The 21,270-nt window shown below is 45.5% G+C and overlaps 1 protein-coding gene across 2 annotated transcripts; it reads left to right on the top strand.

The window, feature by feature from the left end:
• Window positions 1-11,610: 11,610 nt before the first annotated feature.
• Gabarapl1 (GABA type A receptor associated protein like 1) lies at window positions 11,611-21,033 on the top strand. Of its 2 annotated transcripts, XM_055611006.1 has the most exons (5): window positions 11,611-11,970; window positions 16,310-16,388; window positions 17,342-17,460; window positions 19,818-19,921; window positions 20,624-21,033. In XM_055611006.1, exons 1-4 carry the CDS (start codon window positions 11,881-11,883, stop codon window positions 19,881-19,883), a joined length of 354 nt encoding a protein of 117 aa, XP_055466981.1. In that variant the 5' UTR covers window positions 11,611-11,880; the 3' UTR covers window positions 19,884-19,921; window positions 20,624-21,033. The 2 variants fall into 2 exon arrangements, with proteins under 2 accessions (XP_055466981.1, XP_055466973.1); XM_055610998.1 differs by having other exon boundaries at window positions 19,818-21,033.
• The last annotated feature ends 237 nt before the right edge of the window (window positions 21,034-21,270 follow it).

Below are 21,270 nucleotides of genomic sequence, written 5' to 3'. Positions count from 1 at the left end.
CAAGCACACGCACCTTTTCTTTTAGGAAACAACCACCTTTGTGCTGAACAATGATGGCCAGCTTGTCCTCCGCATAATCCCCACCTGGACTTGCAGATTGCAGGGCTGGGTGTGCTCATATGAGCAGAGAGACTGTAATGCAGTATTGCCACATATCAAGACCTTTCTAGCCCTTTGGTCCCACCCACAGGTGTGAAACATTGGATAGAGTGCAGTAATGGTCCCAGCAACTTTTCAGTGCTTTGTCCTAGAAACACAGACACGCATACGCATGCACTCAAGAGCCCTCTTTTCAAACTCTAAAAGAAAGTATTGCTTTGCTCTTTCCTTCCTGTTTTCAGGTAGTAAAGCCTTCCCCATGTAAAGTCTAGAGTGCCTCCTCTGGGCTCTGTCGGTAGCCCTTGCTGCCACCTAGTGGAATTATAATTGAAAATGCATTCGCTCCATAGAGCTCATTTCTGCACCTTTCCAATTCTCAGTGCCTGGGTCTCTTGATGGTAACGCGCTTTGGAGTCAGTGCCAAGCTGCTTGTTCAAGTACTACCTTCCAAACTGCTGTCATTGCAATCAAGGAAGTGAGATGTACTCTGGGAAAAAAAAAAAAAAACTGCTTAGAGAAGTTACTCAAATCTTGGAAGGATTTTCTCATCTGTAAATTAGACATGTGCACATCAGCGAACACAAATACACAAGGCACGATTTGTAAAGGGCTGTGTGTATCACTTGTTATTCTTCCTGTTGTCATCTGCTCTCCAGTATCCTGCGGTGACTCCACTGAGAACCATGTTCTGGTTTGTCCTTTTGCCTGTCTGTTATGTTACTGTAAAGCTGTATCTAAAGTGTCTTTATCTTATCAATAAAAAATGTGTTGATTGAGATAAACTGCTAAAAAAAAAAAAACCAAACCACCTCTAACGTTGCCTCTGAACACACTCTGCAGGGGGTATTGGAGAAAGCTGGTTGTTTTGAAGGTGGCTAGCTGGGGTGCTCTGGGAGATGATCAGATGGGGGAGGGGTGCCTGTTGGTGCCGCACCTCATTAACTACATTCCTGCAATGTTCACTGAAGCCCCGAGGGAAAAGCGATGTAATGAGTGTAACCTGCTCCTAATCAGAACTCCTGGATCTTGGATCAGAGTTCCCCGGGGAAGCTGTTGGCGTGTAGGATTGTTGGCAGCAACTAAGGCGGCTTTACTTTACCACCGCCAAGAAAGCCTTTCCACAAGATAGTCTTCACTTTCTTTCCCTTCGTTTATTCATCTTTTCTTTTGAGACGGTCCTTTACTAGGGCAGTCTTCCACTTCCTAAGCAGCCAAGGCTTGCCCTGAACTGCCAACTTCCTGCCTAACTCTGCCTCTTAAGAGCCAGGTTTAGGTGCTGGGATACAGAGGTCCGCTACGATGCGTCATTCAATATCATTGGCTTTTCATTGTTCAAGATGATACAGACTTGGATAACTTAAAAGGGTGATGGGTATTAAAATTCCTACAACTCTTTTCTCTGCCCAACCTAAGACTTTTTAATCACCTCAGTGACTTTCATACTGTTTCCAAGTTTTTAATCCCTTTTTAAATGGCTTCATACCTATTTTGTAAACCTTAAGTCTTGTTTACACTGCTGAATGATGCTGGAGAAAGATCTCACAGCTCCGTTCATCAAAGGTAGGGTCAAGGTCTTCAATATCTCTTGGGACATCTCACATTAATTCCAGATTTACTATGGTAACTGCTTTATTCCGTTTGGTACACATTCAGATCACTGTCTCTGTTGTTACCACATCAATCTACTCACTCTAGGCAGACTCTTGCTCTGTTGGGAGAAGGAATAAAAGCCATCATGTAGCTTTCTATCCCACAGCTCCAAACATCTATACATCTGTTCCTATAGCTTTTCTGTTCATTCACATTGAAATCAGTCATTGTACTTTCTTCTCCTTAGTAACACTACTTCTAATGGCGAATGATGCTTTGTTTTGAATTTATTCAGCAGGATCTTTTTTTTGGGGGGGGGCATTGCCCTGTATTATATATTTCTTTTAACTTTTATTAGTTACACTTTATTCACTTTGTATCCTCCCATAAGCCCTTCCCTCCTCCCCTCCTAATCCCACCTTCCCTCTTCCTTCTTCACGCATCCCCCTCCCCAAGTTCACTGATAGGGGAGGTCCCCCTCTCCTTCCTTCTGATCTTAGTTTATCAAATTTCATCAGGAGTGGCTGCATTGTCATCTTGTGTGGCCTGGTAAGGCTGCTCCCCTCTCAGGGGGAGGTGATCAAAGAGCAGGCCAATCAGATTATGTCAGAGGCAGTCCCTCTTCCCATTACTATGGAACCCTTGGACACTGAACTGCCATGGGCTACATCTGTGCAGGGGTTCTAGGTTATCTCCATGCATGGTACTTGGTTGGAGTATGAGTCTCTGGAAAGACCCCTGTGTTCAAATTTTCTGGTTCTGTTACTCTCCTTGTGGAGTGCCTGTCCTCTCCAGATCTTATTATTTCCCACTTTCATAAGATTCCATGCACTCTGCCCAACAGTTGGCCATAAGTCTCATAATATAGGCATATATCCAAAAGAGGCTAAAGTACACAATAAGGACATTTGCTCAACCATGTTTGTAGCAGCTTTATTTGTAATAGCCAGAAGCTGGAAACAACCCAGGTGCCCCTCAACTGAAGAATGGATACAGAAATTGTGGTACATCTACACAATGGAATATTATTCAGCAATGAAAAATAAAGAAATCATGAAATTTGCAGGTAAATGGTGGGAACTGGAAAAGATCATCCTGAGTGAGCTGTCCCAGAAGCAGAAAGACACACTCGGTATATACTCACTCATATAGACATATAACATAGGATAAACCTACTAAAAATCTGTACACCTAAAGAAACTAATAAAGAGGGAGGACCCTGACTAAAATGCTCAATCCCCATCCCGAAAGGCAAAGAGGATGGACATCAGAAGAAGAAGAAAACAGGAAACAAGTTAGGAACCTGCCACAGAGGGCCTCTGAAAGGCTCTGCCCTGCAGACTATCAGCAGGATCTTTTAAAGCAAGAAATATCGTTTAAGGAATATCATGCCAAGAATAGCAAAGAGTCAGCCAAGGGAGAAGAGTGGGTAAGATGGAGAGTTTCATTCTTATCTCTCCCATTTTTTTTATTTCAATTTTGGGAAATGGTCCCACTAAGTTGCCCAGGTTAACCTTAAATTTACTCTGTAGGTCAAGCAGATCTTAAACAATATGCTCCTCCTGCTTCAGACTCTCAAATAGCTGGATTACAGACCTATACTACCATGCCTGGCTTACACTATATTATTTTATATCTTTAAAGAAATTGGTGATTTACAGTTTTCTTCTGGTCTTTGGTGATAATGATGAGACTTTCCTGAAGGCCTGGACACAAAAAGAGCCCATGTTTGAAGGCTTAAGATGCTGGGGTCTAAGGTCAGCAGGTGATGCAGCCACATTTAGACACTCAAAAAAGGAAGGGGCTTGCTCACTCTGCTCCCTTTCTTAATTTGTTTTCATCCAGGTCACCAGTCCAGTGGAAGGTGCTGCCAATATTCATATTAAGTCTCCCTCCACCATATAGTCACAGTCCCACCTGTAAGACTGAGAGAACAAAAGATTAAAAATCAGCAGCTATTAATATTTAAGGCCTGAACTAGCTGGGTGGAGAAGTCCAGGAATGCCCTGAGGGGAAGAACTGCCTTACTGCATTCTTTTCCCACCCACTAGAGATAGTTGCTAGGATACTGGCCCATTCCCCTAGGGAGGGACACCAGCTCATTAATGGTCTGGGGACCTTCCTATAGCCAATTCAAAATGTAGCATTTTGACCAATAGATGCTTGCCAGGCAGGAATGGCCCCTGCCTTGGGCATGCTAAGAGAGACCAGAGTCTTTAAATCATCCAACTAACTTGAGCACGGGGCGCCCGGCGCTCGGCTCTCACCACTTCGGCATGTTGGGGTGTGGGCCCAAGCTGTAGCTTGTAATGATTTATAATAAAAAGAACCTCATGTATTTACAGCGGAGTCTGTTTATTCCTGGTCTTTTGGGGTTCTCGAACTGGGCAGAACAAGACAGGACCTTTGAGGAATCACCCTCCCATTAACCCAGTCAAACTGGCAACTAGGACCAACTATAATTATGAGTCTATAAAACAGTTTTTGTTATAGACTAAAGTCACCAAATCTTCAAAGGGGAGAGTGCGAACCAAAACTGCCCTCCACAATGACAAAGGAATGCAGAGAAATTCAGGGATTTGAGAGCTGCACTGGGGACAGGACCATCACAACCAGCTGACAGTTGGATAAAGAAATGTGTGCCAGGAAGAGAACGTACTTAGCCCTGCGACTTGCAGAACTATAGTTGTTTTAAATTAATACATTTGAAAAGCTTTTTTTTAATCTGATGGCAAGATATTAGATCTGGCTTTATCTGCTACCGACAAGAAGTTAGAGCAGCCTGGGGTGGGAAGGCAAGGAACGATGATTTGGGGGGCCAAGATAAATTGTACTCAGGCTGCGGATCTGCAACTTTCTGGCCTCTCCATATCACTGAAGTTCTACTCAGTCAATCAGCCTTTGCAGAGATGTGCTTTCCCCAGGAACTCTTACAAATGGAAAAAAAAAAAAGAATTTACTGGTGAAATGCATAAAAAACTTAACCTCAACTAAGAATGACCTCATTAAATAGCAAGAAAAGCTAAAGTGAACTAACGCAATAAACCAGTATCCCTTGCAAAGGAATGAGCAAAGACTCAATAGAACAATCACATTCTTTTGGATTATTGAGATGTAGACAGGAGGATATCCATTTGAAAGCCAAGTTAAGATGCTTTGTTCGTTTGCTTGTTTTGAGCTAGACTCACTACACAGACTAGTTCAGTCTTGGACGCACCTTGATCCACCTATTTCTGCCTTCTGCATGCTGGAATTGCCTCCATGCGCCATGATGCTCAGCATCATATATGGTATTAATGAGGTGATGACTCCTCATCCTCACTGTCTTCTTTCTTTTCTACTTTTGCATTTTTTATAGCTTCTTCCATATATGGTATATATAAATACAGTAGTGTGTATATAATTACATTGCTGTGAAAGGAAGGCAGGACTCTTGGGACTGGAGAAGAAAAGGATACATTGTTAGGCTTAGTGCTAATCGATTTGATTTAGACATTGAACTCAAAGACAATGAGGAACTGGTTAAAAATCTTCTTGGCAAGGGAGCTCCATGATCTGATCAGTGTTTTAGAAAGAAGCTGTAATGAACATTTGAGTCCTTTGGTGATGTTCAAGGAAAAAGGATTTTAATTCTATGGAGCAGCATAAAATCCTAAATGAATATAATGAGAAAATGAAAGACTATGGTGTGTGTGTGTAAAATGGTGGTAAGTATTTCTCTTTTTCAACATTCTTAGCTGTGCCCGAATAGAAGTCAGTCAAAAACAAAGAGGTTGGCTGATTGTTCTCAGCAACTTCCCTCTAATTTGAACCAGTAGAGAGCAATTCACACAAACACATCACATATTTACCCCATATCCTCTACTGATTACTCTGGAGTGTCTTGGGGTGATAACAATACATGTTTTTTTCTTCACTTCATGTTGATCAGAACTACAACTCCTGTGAACAGTCAGAACTGAGTCCAGTGTGAATCTTATGTGTGAAAGTGTCCCTATCTACACACTAGACACACTCATCCTGACAGCCCAAGGCTCCTCACTTTACTGGAGTCATCGGTAGGTGAGAAGCCAGGCCCTGAAGGCTCTAACAGCCTACGCTCGTCATGTATTCTTCATAGGCCAACTAAACCAACATGTAATAGTGAAAAGCAAAGAAGGGATGTTTGTTCACAAGGGAGAACCCATTGGGAAGAGGGACGAGGTTTCCCTTTCCACTCCAAGCCCACCATCCAGGTCCTAACATGTGCCTAGGTTTAAACAGAAGGCCAGAGGTATGTGTGGCTACTGCTGGAGGTCTAACCATCATCAATGGACTCTGTCTCTCCTATGTGGTAGTCTGACACATTTTCAGAACTGGAGACCAGTTCCTCTTCTGGCTGGCCCTAGGCTTCCTTAGCCTTTTCTTTTTCCATCATGAGGTTATGGGGGAATTTCTAATTTCTTGGGGTACATCATGCCAATAGCCTGGTTGTCAAGGGTGGTATACACAACATCTGTTTAGAATAGCTTAATTCTTGTGAGGAGGTTTGCATCTATGTATGTGTGGGAGTTCTGATACAGGCATATTCACTTTCACATGAGGACAACACAGACTGCTTTGTGGAAAGCTGAGAGTATGAGAGGAGGTGAATCGGGCTGTGGTGAGCAGCTCTCTATCAGGAGCCAGCAGAAACACAAGATGCTCTGCCTCTGGTCCAGGTCTAGTTGAGGAACCGTACTGAAGATTCTTTCTAAGCCAATCATATTCATGAGGCCCTAAGGTCCTTATTAGAAGGTCAGCTTTGTGGATATAACAGTTGTTGATCAAACTTTAACACATTGTTTAGCAACGTCTGGAAACCATGTGTTTTGTTTTTCCATTCTTTGGTTAAAATGCACCAAGCAGAAGGTAATGAAGGCCAGAATGGAAAATCTGCCCTTGAGCAAGCGGAGTGGGAAAATAACTTCTTTGACTTATGGGTTGTTCCAGAAGCGCCAAGTGTTAACTCTGGAAAATATTTGACTTGCTCTGTTTGAGTAATGCTGGCTGCTGTCCTCCACTGGCACACACACCTTAGACAACCCAGAGTTTCACCATTTCTCACCCCAGAAGTCCTCACAATTTTAATGTTTGAAAAGGGAAGCAGGAAACGAGCCAAATTTCAAGATGAGAAATAATAAAATTTTCAATACCAAATGAGCACTAGAAGGACAGTTTTTGTGACAAGAAAAACTAACAACAACAACAAAAAATTAAATAAAAAAAAACCAATAACAATAATAAAAAAAATTTGAATTACAGAAAATAGTAGAAATTCTGAGTGATGTAATTGGACCGAATACTGAAAGACAAGTTGGAATTGCTTTACATAAAGATATTAAATGTGACCATAAGCACTTTGGGCTTTGTCCTGCATTGGACAAATGCCTCTGTGTAAGTATTTGAAGGAGAGAGTATAGCATTACTTTTTTGGATGTGTTCCTCATGAAAAGGTGAACACAAGGAGGAGATAAATACAGAAGGGGCATGGCCACTGAGCTGCTGGGCCACCCCAAGCTCCCCTGCTTTAGTTCATACAATGAACACCCAGAGTTCTGAGAGCAGGCAGGGAACATGAAAGGCTCTTCTCTATGAATACTCACGCTGTGCTGTCCTTATTCCTGCCTAATGGCTCTGGGGCTCCAAAAATCTAGACTTTTCAGGAGTTCCACTTTACCTACAATGTGTGTCGACGTAAGGAAGGGGGCCAGTCTTCCTTACCCTGGACTACCGGCCACCTCTCTTCTGTGGCACTAATCATGATGACTGTGTAAGTGGTAAATTCGAACTGTTCTCTCCTCCAGGCAGCAATAAATGAATAAATAAAAAAAGATAACCATGAGTCCAATTGGAAGGAGACAAATTTTATCAAGGGACAAATAATTTTGGTCAGATCAATACGGTAAACAGAGGGAAAAAGATCATAACGGTTAAAATTCTGAAAGCAGGCTTTGAGCATTCAAATTCTAGCTCTGTCCTTTAATTTCTGCCCCAGTGTTAGGACAGCCACTTGGTCATTCTTGGTCTCCTCATTGGTGGCTGAATAGTGACACATTGAGTATGCCTGCATTTCATTACCACAGGAGCATAAAGCAAACCCAAACTACAATACTGCACGAGTATTATACATCCACAATATTAGTCACTTGTCTTATCGTGCAGACACCCCTCACCCCCGCATTGTTCTAACTTCTGTTTCCTTTATCCTGTGTCTTTTCCTTTCTTGGTTGTAGTCTGTACACCGAGACCGTTTCCTGAAAATGTGTGCATGAGAAGGAAACGCTTGGATGGCCTCCATGTCCCCAGTGTCCTGACCTACCTCCACACTTGAAGGCTAGTTTGGCTTGATATGAAATTCTAGGAAGAAAGTTATTTCCTTTAGATTTTAAAGGAACAGTTGGGTTTAGACAAACTCTGGTCTCCGCTCTTTCTGAAACTGTTCACAAGTTGTTTTTCACTCACTGTGTAGTAGTTGATAGTTTGTTAGTTTTCAGTTTTGCATAGGAGTGGGTGGGGTTCAAGAGAAGCCCAAGACAGGCTACTAGTGAACAAGAAACATAGCTTATCAGAAGACAGTACCACAGACAGAGAAGCAACAGATGACAGGATCTGTCAAAAGAGAAATCAGAGCCCATGGGGCAGACATGGGAGCTGGTGTTTATGGCTGTCTGGGGATCAGGGAGGTTTGTAGGATCAGCTCTTGGCAAAATACTGATTCCCAGACAGAAGGCAAGGAAGAGGTTGGGGAGCAGGAAATTCGATCCTGCCACCAATGTGGCAATGCCTGTTAGAGAGGGACTCATAGGCAGCGCTTCTGTAGAATGCCTGTCTTTTTCTGTGAGAGGGGGAAGGCCGCTGCCTCAGCCCGTCACTGTGTTTCTGTTCTACAACACCACGCTACATTCCAACGGAATGATACCTGCAGACAAAGCCAATCACCAGGCAGCAACTCCTCAAATGGTTCAAAAGAACCCCAAACTGCTCCAAAGAGTCCAAAGGCAAACAGAAAAGCAAAGTGTACGGATCAAGAGGACACTCAGATTTTCAAGAAAAAGTGGCTTCTCGGTCTCACTGAGAGACCAAAAGATTAAAAATTAGCAGCTATTATTAATTAAGGCCTGAACTAGGTGGGTGGAGAAGTCCAGTAATGCCCTGAGGGGAAGGACCGCCTTACTGCATTCTTTCCCCACCCATTAGAGATACAGTTGATAGGAAACTGGCCCATCCCCCTAGGAAGGGACAACAGGTCATTAATGGTCTGGGGACCTTCCTATGGCCAATCAATTCAAAATGTAGCATTTTGACCAATAGATGCTTGCCAGGCAGGAATCGCCCCTGCCTACGGGGCACTCGGCTCTCACTGCTTCAGCAGTGGGGGTGTGGGCCCAAGCTGCAGCTTGTAAGAACCTCATGTATTTACATCAGAGTCTGTTTATTCCTGATCTTTTGCGGTTCGTGAACTGGGCAGAACATCACCAAGTGGAGGGAAAAGCAGCCCATCATGAAGTGGGAAGAGGAAACCATCCCTGGAGGAAATTACTCCAGCAGCTCATCAGAATGTCCATCCCTCCTCTCTACCCGGGGTCAGCTCACTCGGCGTCCCTGGCACCCCTCAGTGTGCCTTTGTTTCTTTGCGGATGTCATTTTGTTATCAAACTTGACATCACAACCTTTGTCCCAAGTCAGGTCCGCCAACCCATCTTCAACAGCCAATAAAAAGAGCCAGATCAATAGTGGAAAGCTAAGAAAGGAGGCTTATTCAGTTGGCCACGCTGGGAAAGATGGAGATAGAGATCCAGCAAACCCCTCAAGTTTGTCTTCAGGGTCCTGAAGTGAGATCAAAGTGTACAGAGAGGGCCAACATATATATGTACAGCTACTTGGTCCCAACTGAGGTACAGTCCCCTATACTAAGGCTATTATATGGGTTCCAGTCTTATCCTGGAGGGTCATGAAACAAGTTGTTGGAACTGTTTGAAATTTTACAAATTCCTCCTCTAGTTGGTGGCTTTTCTTTCTCCAAGCACGAGATTCCTGGGGAAATTTCTATTTGGCGGGCCAGTTGTTCCAATAGTCTGAGAGATTAAGGGACTCTCTAGAGCAGCTTTCTAGTGAATTCTCATTGCTGAGGTGGTCTCTGGTTGCTCTGGGGTGATTAAGGCAGAGGGCTGCTGCCCCCGGGGGTGTCCAAGCCTTCAGAGAGGGAGGGCGCTGGTTCTGTTCCTCTGAGAATCAGTCCAGTCTGACTGGGGTTTTTACTATGGCTAGGGATGTCTAGGCCTGTGAAGGACAGCTTCTCCAGTAGGGGGCGCTACCTGAAACCAGGACCCTGAATGCCAGTAAGACTGGACTGAAGAACTGCTGAGAATGTACATCTATAAAAACCTGAAGGTCACTCAGAAAATGACATTATTACCATCTTAATCCCCGGCTTCACCACCACTGTTGTAAAGTTATCGTCTGGAAGACTTCATTGTATTCGAGTCAAAGGTAAAAATGATTATGGGGGTATTACACTATTTTCATTTTGAAAATTATTAAGATAAACAGAACAATGTGATGCATCAACTCATTGGTCTTTATACGTAGGTACGATTCAAAGCTTCCTAGGAGAAAAACAAGAAGCCGTCTACGCCTTTCATTTTCTTGTGTTGACAGTTAAATTTAGCTCATTTTACTTTGTGACATTTTTAAGGTCAAGCCACTAAGAGAAGAAAAGAAAGGAAAGAAAGAAAGGAAGAAAGATAGAAAGAAAGAAAGAAAGAAAGAAAGAAAGAAAGAAAGAAAGAAAGAAAGAAGAGAGGGAGGGAGGGAGGGAGGGAGGGAAGGAAGGAAAGAAGAAAGAAAAGAAAAGAAAAGAAAAGAAAAGAAAAGAAAAGAAAAGAAAAGAAAAGAAAGAAAAGAAAAATCAGGCAGGCAGTAGGAACAGCTTGCCCGGTACCATTTTAGAAGTAATTCTATTTTCACAGCATCCCTGACCTCCCTCTGCCATTTCCGATGCTCCCAAAATACAGGTCTGGAGTTACTGCCAGAAGGAGCTGTAGGCTAACCCAGCATCCAAAGAGTCTCAGTGGGGAATTCAGTATGCCGGCAGGGCCTGGGCTGACTATACTTAGGGCCTTCCATCAGCGAGCTAGCCGGGGCTTTTGGTTCCCATGAGGCCTTTTCATCAGGACTGCAGATGATGCCCACCCCCTGGAAAATACTGTTGGGGATATTAGACACCTACACTGCTTGACCTCTGTATTTCCAAGAACCCAGGACCACACTTCTGGGTTAAGCGGATACAGTGAAAGGAATCATTTTCTTTGAACGTGCACGAAGCCCGGTGTTCCTCGCTGGCATCGCTTCTTCTAACCTTGAGGACTCCCTGTTCTTCCCCCGTACACGGTCTTCAAATCCCTGAGTCACGGTCTGTTTATGTTGTCTCTGTACCAATTCTAGCAGAGATCCAAACGAAAGGACGCCAAAGTGGGGAGGAGGAGCTGGGGCGGAGAAGCCAGGCCAGCCGCGGGTGCCAGAGGCAAAGGTCAAAATGCAAGCACAGGACATTTCAGCCTGGGCTACAGATCTCGTGACGCCTGGCACCTTTCCACCATCAGACTCCTGATCCCATTGCTCTGGAAACAGCTGGATTTTCTTCCTGTGTGTTTGTTTGGGTCATCAAGCAAGAAACATGAAGGGGAGGGAAGAAGACATTTGTTAGACTATTCTTTGGATTAACAAAATATCTGTAGTATCAACTCACAACGACAAAAACCAAAATAAAATAGTTTTGCTTTTCTTGGGGGGATTTGGAAAAGCTTAGGCATAAAGAAGACGCAGACAAATAAACAATGTTTCCGTCCACCCCCATCCAGCAGGTCTTCTGCGCCGGGGGCGGGGCGTCGTGATGTCACAGCACCGCCCCGGTGTTTTTGTGTCCCCAGCTCTTGGGAAAAGCCACCGTGTTTCTTTACCTGGTGGTCCTTTACCTTCAGGCCTGGAGATCTCCAGGTCCCGGTCAGGACGTTTGGCCACGTAGTAGTGCGGCGAGGGGCGCGTGGGAGCTGACGCGGGTGGAGCGATTGTGATAAGGTTGACGTTGACTAGAGGTGGCCGGACAAGAGGGCAGTCACCAGCGCGCGCAGCAGGCCAGGTCCGGGGAGCTCCTAAATCCCGCGGTCCATAATGAAGTTTCAATATAAGGAGGACCACCCCTTCGAGTACCGGAAAAAGGAAGGTGAAAAGATTAGGAAGAAATACCCAGACCGAGTGCCGGTGAGTTGGGGTGGGGAGGGGGAAGGCGAGCCGGGAGTTCGGGGAGCTGGTTGCCCTGGAGCTGCGGGGTAGCTTGGCGCTGGCAGGTAGCCCTGGCGCAGGAGGGGCCCTGGATTCAAGTAATCCTAACCGGTTTTGACCAACCGGTGTCCTCAGGGCCTGTGCCCACCCTTGGCATCTTGAAAGCGCAGCCTGCGTGGTGGGTGAGTCAGCAGGATTCAGCACTCGTGGAGGTGGGGATGTGCGCGTGCTGCAGCCTGTGTGTGCAGGGGCGAGAGGCTGGGGGCGCCAGATTGGATGCGTTTCTAGAGAACGCAGACCAACCGTGGGGCGGCAGGCGGGATGAGCTTTGCGCCCGTCCATGCCTGTCCTACTTGGTTCTCCATGAATTCGAGTTTCATCCTCATTTCCTTGAGCGTAGGAGGAAAAAAAATAAAACTAGAGGTAGATTCTGTCCTGAGTTTTCTTAGAATTAGGAGGCAGAGGAGCTCCACCAGCCCCTACCTCCCCTCCTCCCTGGCAAACAAGGTCACGCTCTCTGCGCCACCGTCAGCCTGCCTCTCCATCATTACTGTCTCTCTGGCCATGTGCTGCGAAAGAAGGCCTTGCCCTGCATTGCGATGGGTGGACCCTTGGATCCCAAGAGCCAAGACTGAGAACCATTTCCTCCATGAATTACAACCCGACTTAAGCAGCTAAAACCTAGTTCTTGCAGTGAGGAGAAAAGTAATGAGAGAAGTCTTCAGCATCCGGGTGTTTTTCGCTTTACCCCCTCCCCCACCCACTTGCTTTTTTTTTTTTTTTTCATCTTTTTTTTTAAGGCTACGCAGCAGAATTGGAAGCAAAGGATGACACCGCTGTTAGATACGATGGATAGAGGTGCAGGGACTTTTAAAGTGATTTTCTTTGTCTGTACAGGGAGGCAGCGATGTTAGATTAGCACTAATCTTAACTTTGAAGGGTAAAGAGCTGGGCTAATTTTTCTTGATGCATAAGTACTTTGGGAAGGTGTGTGTGTGTGTGGGGGGGGGGTCTTTTCTTAGTCTGTATCTCAGCTGTTGTGCCTGAATCGCAATACCCCAAAAGACCACCACCAGGAGCCGAGTCCGTGGCAAACCACATGAGGATCTTTTTATTACAAACTACAAATTACAAGCTGCAGCTTGGGCCCACAACCCCCACCGCCATGCTCAGGTTAGTTGGTGATTTAAAGATTCTGGTCCCTCCCAGCATGCCCAAGGCAGGGGTGGTTCCTGCCTGGCAAGCATCTGTTGGTCAAAATGCTACATTTTGAATTGATTGGCTATAGGAAGGTCCCCAAACCATTAATGATCTGGTGTCCCTCCCTAGAGGGATGGGCCAGTTTCCTAGCAACTGTTTCTATAACGGGTGGGGAAAGAATGCAGTACAGCGGATTAAGGTGTGTGTGTGTGTGGGGGGGGTCTTCTTCTTAGTCTGTATCTCAGCCAGGACTACCAGAAGAAATGGTAGGCACAGCAAGAGAGAAAGCCCTCAGCCCCGTTTTCTATAAGGAAGAAGAGCGTTAACTCTTCCACCGTTCTCCAGGAATTACACACACAGGGTTCTACCAGAAAGGCTGGGAGCACTCTAGTCATGTCTCCCTAGTGCACAGCCCGTCACGTGTTATTTCCTTGAGCTCTGGACCGTGGCTCGCTTTCAAATTTTGTCACACACACCTTATTATTTTAAAATGACACATGGACCGCGTAGCTGGCAGGATTCTGAATGCCTTGTGTGTATATTCGCTGACTCTCCTCACACCATTAAAATCCCTGTGCTATAGACATATGCTCTGAAGCACAGGGAAGTGAAGTCATCACCTGAAGGTTTGACATTGTTGGCTGGCAGAGGGGAATTCCAGTCCTGGCTGTCATGCCTCAGGGCTTCCAGAGCCCGTGGCCTTCAGGTCTTTTTTTTTTTTTTTTTCCCCTGTAGTTTCTGGTTTTTGTTTTCCAGATTGTAGTACTGTTTGATTAAGTTAAGGGTACACCTTACACGGGTGAGCCCAGGAAGTAGGTTAACTCTTGCTGCCATCTGGAGTTGAGTTGGCAGTCCAGTGCCAGCCAAGAAACTTAAGCGAATGTCCACCTGTTATTCAGAACTTTAACAGAAATACGAGCTGTGACGCGTACCTGTTTTCCAAGTTCAGTTAAACCCTGCATACCTCATCACGACAGGACCCCGTCTCATTCAGACGGTTACTGCACTCTCCCAGAATATTTCAGTTTCTCCTTATTTTTCTTCTGCTCATGACTTGATGTTGAATGTTTTACTTCTGTGATAATTGGCAAGCTAAGGAACCGTCACCCAGATCTCATGGATTCTTCACTTTTCATCCTCCGATGGTGCCTCCCAACCTGAGAGGTTCACAGCCGATGCCTGTCATCTGGTTGTGACGTCAAACTCGGCAGAGATGTGGGTTTGCGGCAGCACTGGAGTTGGAACCCTCTGCCCCGTGGCTTTGATTCAGTGTTGTAACAGGAGCTCCTGTGCCTTTGGCACAGCTCTGCGTCTTCCTATGGTCAGGCATTTACAGAAAAGCCACCAGGTTTATAAGGCAGGCTGACTCACAACTTAAGCTTGGCCTCAGAAGAGGTATGTGTGGGCCTTGGGAGAGAGGATCATGGGATCTTGAAATAACAGAGTGTTGAAAACCTGTAACAGCGGAAACTACTGGATGCACTATTTTTAAACATTTTTAAATAGCCTTATGGTGTATGAGCTGCCTGCCACAGATGCAGAAAACAGTTTCCCTCTCCCCTTGGCGGGAGCTGCGGGTCCCAATGGTCAATAGGAGAGCTTCCTGTTTCCTGCCTGCCTTCTTTCCTTCCTCGTTTTGTGGTCCATCACTAATCTCTTTTTCAGGTTCTTTTCTATTTAACTTGAAGCTTTGGATTCACCCCTTTCTACCCAAGCATTTGCTTATACTTGTGTGTATGGTCTTTCGTGGGGCGGGGTGTGTAGCTTGATGCAGAAGTTCAGAGAGGACGGAAACGTTCTGAAGGTCACACAGCTTCTGAGGATACTTGTCCAGTGTCTGGTTTCTGCTTCTTTGCTTTTTGGTATTTCCCAGTTTTTTTTTTTTTTTTTTTTTTTTTTTTTGGTTTTTCCCAGTTTTTTTTTTTTTTTTTTTTTTATATCTGAGTTTTTCAAAACAAAGAATATTCTTGCAGATATTTTCTGTTTTCTAAGTAAATATATATATCATCTAATGTTTTATGTATCATTTTCTTTGTTACAAAATGCATAATCTTTAAAAACTTCATAAAAATATTTAATGTAGAAAAATATTTGATGTAGATATTGAGAATCCCATAAAATCCTAACACAGTTCACAATGCTGAATGGTTCAGTGCATTGCCTTCATAAAGTGTCATTCATTATAAAAATTCATAGATGTTTTCACTTAGTGGTGAGTGCTTCTCTGTAAAGATCGAAATCCGAGCTGTGTGTGTTAGTTGTCGCTGTAGCAATGTCTGAGGCAGTCAACTTCTGTAAGGCAAGAAGGCTACTGGCTTCAGAAATCTCAGTCCGTGCTCAGTTGGCTCCATTCTCTGGGCCGGTGGTGAGTCAGACTGTCATGGTGGAAGCACAGAAGCAACAACAGATGGAGATCAGCCTTTATGGTTCAGTGACCTAAAACTCCCATGATGCCCACCCCTTAGCTTCCTTCACTTGTTCAAAGCACCAAGGTAGGAGCGCCTCGTTAACATAGAGGCCTTCGGAAGGCATTGGAAATCTAAGCTGTAATGCCATATCTAAATAAATGCCATTTTGTGTAAGCGGGTGGACATGGGAGGGGACATTTGTGTGAGTATGTGTATTCGTCTGGAGGCCAGACGTTGCTGTCTGGTACAGTTTTTAGTTGCTCTTCACGTTACTCGCTGTAAACCCAGATCTTGCCACTTTAGTTAGTCCAGCCAGAGAGCTTGGCCCAGGGAAGCCAGCGCTGGGCCCACACATCCACCCGGCATTCACACGGAGTTTAGGGGTCAGAATTCACTCTTCACACTTCGACAGAGTGCCGTCTATCACCATACTATCTCCATAAGTGGTGTTTTAGAGAAAAAAACAAAACTAGTAGGTCATCAGACTGTCTTAGAAACACATCATGTTTTTGATTCTCTAATAAAATATAAGGTAAATATCTTTTACAGCCCTTTATTGGTAATTTATAGTTACTTGAGGTCAAGGAGCATTGAAAAGAAAGGACTGAAAAATTACACTGAGCCTAGTGTGCCTAAATTTAAGGTGCAGAAGGAAAAAGGCAGTGCGAGGCTTTGCAGTTTTCATCCCCACCCTCTTCTTCTTTTTCTAGGTCATCGTGGAAAAGGCTCCTAAAGCTAGGGTCCCTGATCTGGACAAGAGGAAGTACCTTGTACCCTCTGACCTCACCGGTAATGATCTTTCTCCTGACCCTCACTCCAGCCAAAGCATTCTTGATCTTCATTTCAAGTCTAAGCCATGCATGGGTTTCTTCCAGGAGCTGGCCAGTGCAGCTAGGCTTACTTTGCCCTCCTGTTTCCAGTTCTGTTTATTTCCCAGTGCCTTACTCACGTGCCTTAATCTCGGAGACAGAACAAAGCAGTACTATGGGAATAAAAAAAAACAATAGTTTGCAATTTATACCACTTTATACCAATTTATACCATGGTGTCCTGAGGTCGATCTGTTCCAAAGCTAGCCCAGTGTCTTGGGAGGATCACGTGTCAGAGATTATATCTAAGTGCTTTATTTGTATTTCGGTTGGGGGGGGGTGAGGAAAACTGCAGACCTTAGCCTATCTTCTGTTTTGAAGCATATGTATGTAGACTTTACCTTGTTCTTAATGAAGTACTAAGTGCTTTCAGGATACCCTGCAAAGATTCTTTTAGGTATGCTTGCTCCAGTGCTCATGCATTTATTAATCAGCCGTGGAGAAGCTTTTTGTTGCTTGGAGGGAGAAGTTAAACACTGAATGCACTCATTGCCCTAGTGTTAGCCCCCATGGTGCTGGGATGGCCAGAGTCCCGCGCCCGCGGCATGGCTCTCTTCCCATTGTTAGCTCTCGGTGCAAATGGGGCTGAAAGGCATGGGAGGGGGGTGGTCTGTTTTAGATGGGAATGCTTCGATCATACTCCCCCACAGCGGTCACTAGGCTGGGGGGGTATGCTAACGGAAGGAAAGCAGTGCAGCGCTGGTGTGTCAGGGGCTGTACAGGCCTTCGTTTTGCCACGAAGGTCTCTTGGACAGTATTTGGGTCTGAAAAGCTTGTACTTAACTCGGGGATGTTGGGTTTTGGTTTTTCTGAGATTTTTCTCCCTTTAATCCTCTTTCACGCCCTGCCCTGCTCGCTGTTGCCTTTGTGAAGTTGGCCAGTTCTACTTCTTAATCCGGAAGAGGATCCACCTGAGACCCGAGGACGCCTTATTCTTCTTTGTCAACAACACTATCCCGCCCACCAGTGCTACCATGGGCCAGCTGTATGAGGTAATGGTTTTGGTCCCGGTCTCTGGCAGCCTGCCGTCATCGCCTTCTGGTTCCAGGGTTGGTTAAACACCTGGGAAGTAGGGCAGGCGGTGTTATTTGTGGGGATCCTCTTACTCACGGCAGTGTGAAGCTGGGAGATTAGATACCCCCTGTCATTTAGGGACGCAGCACCCACTCGGTTTAATCTTCTGAAATCTCTCTTCCGTCGCCTTGCCCGACTGTAGTGCCTTATGGCTGTCTGGAGTGGTTCTTGAGAGCAGAGCATCACCGGGAGCCCGTGGTTCTGTCCCTTTCTCTGGGAGAACAGTTCGTTAGTGAGCTGTGCCCTCCACTCCCAGCTTGCTGGGCACCCGGACGGAGCAGTAGGACACCTGCAAGGGGCAGCCCCTTTTCGGTCTGACCCTGGAGCCCTGCCTTCAGCAGTTAGCCCCAGCACAAACTGTCAAGATCAGCTGAGCCGCATCCGAACGCTGTCTTTCTGGAACAAACCTTAGATCATGAGGAGTTCCCGTTATCTGAGTACCAGTGAATGAGCTAAAAGGTGAAGGCAGACTCTGGTTCTTTGAGGTAAACTGTGGTGAGGAGCTCACACTCGTGGCGTTGTCTAAGATGGCAGCTGTACCACTCCTTGAAAGACGTCACGCAAGACGCCGTGCCCTGTTAGCTCGTCATGTGCACACCTGGTGACCCCTGCTCTAGCCCTCGTTTCACGTGCATACAGGATGTGCCTTGCCGTATCTCTGCCCGCCCTGCTAGAGTGAGGGGTTCTTTTTAAATGGTGTGTCTGTGCTTGCGGGTGTACACCAGGAGGCTGGCCATTTTTGAAGTCACGTCCTCTGGGCTTTCAAGGCGAGCCTTTACTGATGCATCCTCCCTGCCCTAGAATAATATATATATTTTTTTCAAGATGAGAATTGTATCTCAACATTTTGTTTGTGAAAGCGTTGAAAACCTGCCAAAAAGTTGAAAGAGTTTTACTGAAAATACAGACGGGAGCCTGGTACAGCGGCACATGCCTGTGATCCCAGCACTCAGAGTGGCAGAAGCAGGTGAATTGCTGCAAGTTCGAGGCCAGCCTGGTCTACAAAGTGAGTCCAGGACAGCCAAGGCTACACAGAGAAACCAAAAAAAAAAAAAAAAAAAAAAAAGAAAATACAGACCCATTTACCAGGGTTCTATATTGTAGTGTACTTGTTTGGTTTTGTTTGTTTTGATATTTATTTCATTAGCCATCCCTGTTAAGCCTTGAGGACCTTTTGTTTGTTTTTTTTTTTAAGACAGTGTCTTGACATGAAGCTCAGGCTGGCTTGGAATTTGCCATGCAGCCCAGGCTGGCTTCAGGCTTCAGTGTTGCTACTTCAGCCTCCAACGTACTCATTACACCCAGCAGATTTTCTTTCAGGGTCTTTTATTAGCATATATTCATTTAAGTAATCGGTTTTCTTGTGTTTTCATACATTTCAGTCACGCACTCCTTACCCCAGTTCCTTAGCTTGTCTGTTTCCCCTCCCATTCTTCCTTATCTTACCAGGTAGACCTATTTCTTTTGTTTGTTAACGAAATGGATTTTTGTTTACAGGAGGGTGGTAAAAGTTTGCTCGTAGAAGTATGGTCAGCTATCCTGTGTCTACACCACTACAGAGAATGGCTTCCCGCCCCCATCAAACATTAATTACATGTAGATCCTCAGAAAGGGTTGGACTCTCAGACCCCCGTCTCCTTCACAATGGAGTGTTGATAAGCTCAGTTTCATGGAGAAGTGGTGCAGATAGATGATCAAAGCTGCTTGTGAGTTCGAGACTTCAGCAGCGGTCTTACGCCTGGAAGTCAGCATTCCGAACCTCTCACCACCCTTCCTCTGGGTCCTACGTTCTTTAGTCTCCCCTGAGCTTTGGAGGGGCCGATTTAGATGAACTGTGTGTGACCAGGCTTTAAACATTCACCGTAGTCACTGCTGACCACTGCAGAAAGAAAGGTCTCTGACTAAAGCTGACTGTAGAATGATTGCTTTCTAAAACCTGAGTTATTTTTCTGCTGCTGGTGATATGTTATCTACGAAACCTTGTGCTTGTGAAGTCAGAGCTCAATGTGTAGTTGATACCTCTTATTCTTTGTTTTTTGTTGTTTTGTTTTTTCCTTTTTTGTACTGCTAGAACTTGAACCTCGGGTGTCACACATGCTAGACAAGTGCTCTACCACTGGGCTGTAACCCCAACCCTGTTTCATTTTTTTAAGGGGATTAATGAAGGGGAGGACTTCATGGCTCCCCTACAAGATTGTTCAAGGCTCAGAATGATAGAGATAGCAAACGTGAATGTTTAATATTTTCTGAACTGTCTTATCGTCTCCTCCTTTAGGACAACCACGAGGAAGACTATTTTCTGTATGTGGCCTACAGTGATGAAAGCGTCTATGGGAAATGAGGCAGAAGCCCAGCAGATGGGAGCACCTGGACTCGGGGGTAGGGGAGGGGTGCGCGTGGGACTCGGGGAACCGGAGGGAGGGCTCCCGACCGTGGAGGAGACGCAGGTGAAGACATCGGAAAACATCACACCGCACACACTGTTGTCTTTTTTTCACAAGCTCAACTGTTAATTTTTCTCTGCTTCCTCAGCCCAGGAGGAACTTGTGTTGGATTGGCTGTGAGAGCCGGGTAGTGACAGCATAACTCACAGCCTTGCTTGTGAGCTCCCGTGCAGTTTCATCAGAGGGTTGGGAGAAAGGCGGGTGGCCACTAGGGAAGAATACAGTTCAGCAGCAACTCCCGTCTCTTTGGGCAGAGGTCTGGTATTTGGCATTTGTATTGGCCACAGACGGAAAGGGGAAAGAATGCTTTAGAAACTGTAGGGGACCATACCTAAGGGACCAAAAGATGCCTACTGTCATTGACCTCTGTCTCCGATTCCTCCCTCTCCTAGTCCTTTTCTTCCACCCCCGGTGTCACAGCGCCGCGCAGTGGACACTTGCGCAGATGTTTAGATGGAGTCATCTTAGAAAATAGGGTTGTTGTTCGGGAACGTGATTATGATTGCCAGTAGTTTTCGATGGCATTAAACTGGAGTTCAGGGTTGAACATCTCTGCTCCTCATCCCATGAGTACCTTGGAATTTCAGGAGCCTCAGGATCAGTCCTCTAGCATTTCCTTCACTTTTCTCACGTACAGGGACAGAGCGTCTATGTGTGGAGGGTCCAGGTTACAAGGTAAGCTAGATTTGCACACCGGCCACGCATCCTCCCCCTGCCTCGGTCTCTTCAGTCCCACACGCACTGGAATGCTAAGTGATGGCCAGCTGTTTTCCCTCCATGGCATCTGCTCTACAGAAAAGATGGAGTGAGGATTCCAGCGTTTCGTGGGGGGTTTTACTCATTCATTTTCATTTAGGGACTCTGTGGGGAGGGGGCGGGACCAGGAATTGCATTCACATGTGACATTTCAACTCATCTCTACAAATGCAGAGCATCCTCCCAGCTGGGAGCAATCTGTACGTCTGCCCTGTTGGCTGCAGGTTTTAGTACTTTGAAGTCAATGCTGTCAGGCCAGGGAAATAAAATAATTGCTTACCTTAAAAAATCCATCTGCATTCAGAATTGGCACTTTTTTTTTCTTTTTATTTTCATTTGAATGAAGGTTATTTGGACACATGAATTTTCAAAGAACTTGAGGTGAGCGTGGGGTTGGCAGCGCGAGCTTGCGTGGGTCCGACGTGTGTGTTTGCCCGTGGGTGAATGTTACAGTGTAGTATGCCTCTCGTGTTTCTGTGTGCATGGTTTTCTGCCTGGTACCCTAAGTGCCCAGTTGCTGTTTCATGT

The sequence above is a fragment of the Psammomys obesus genome, unplaced genomic scaffold, assembly GCF_907164565.1.
Source record: "Psammomys obesus unplaced genomic scaffold, mPsaObe1.curated_primary_1811, whole genome shotgun sequence".
NCBI classification, from domain to species: domain Eukaryota; kingdom Metazoa; phylum Chordata; class Mammalia; order Rodentia; family Muridae; genus Psammomys; species Psammomys obesus.
The sequence above is the reverse complement of the archived record's forward strand: the minus strand, read 5'-3'. Positions and strand labels throughout refer to the sequence as shown.

Excerpts from the sequence above, each read along its gene's own strand:
- Gabarapl1 (XM_055611006.1), top strand. The coding sequence starts at position 11,881 with ATGAAGTTTCAATATAAGGAGGACCACCCCTTCGAGTACCGGAAAAAG. Across the intron at positions 11,971-16,309 it reads AATACCCAGACCGAGTGCCG|GTCATCGTGGAAAAGGCTCC; the intron begins GTGAGTTGGGGT and ends TTCTTTTTCTAG. Across the intron at positions 17,461-19,817 it reads CCATGGGCCAGCTGTATGAG|GACAACCACGAGGAAGACTA; the intron begins GTAATGGTTTTG and ends CTCCTCCTTTAG.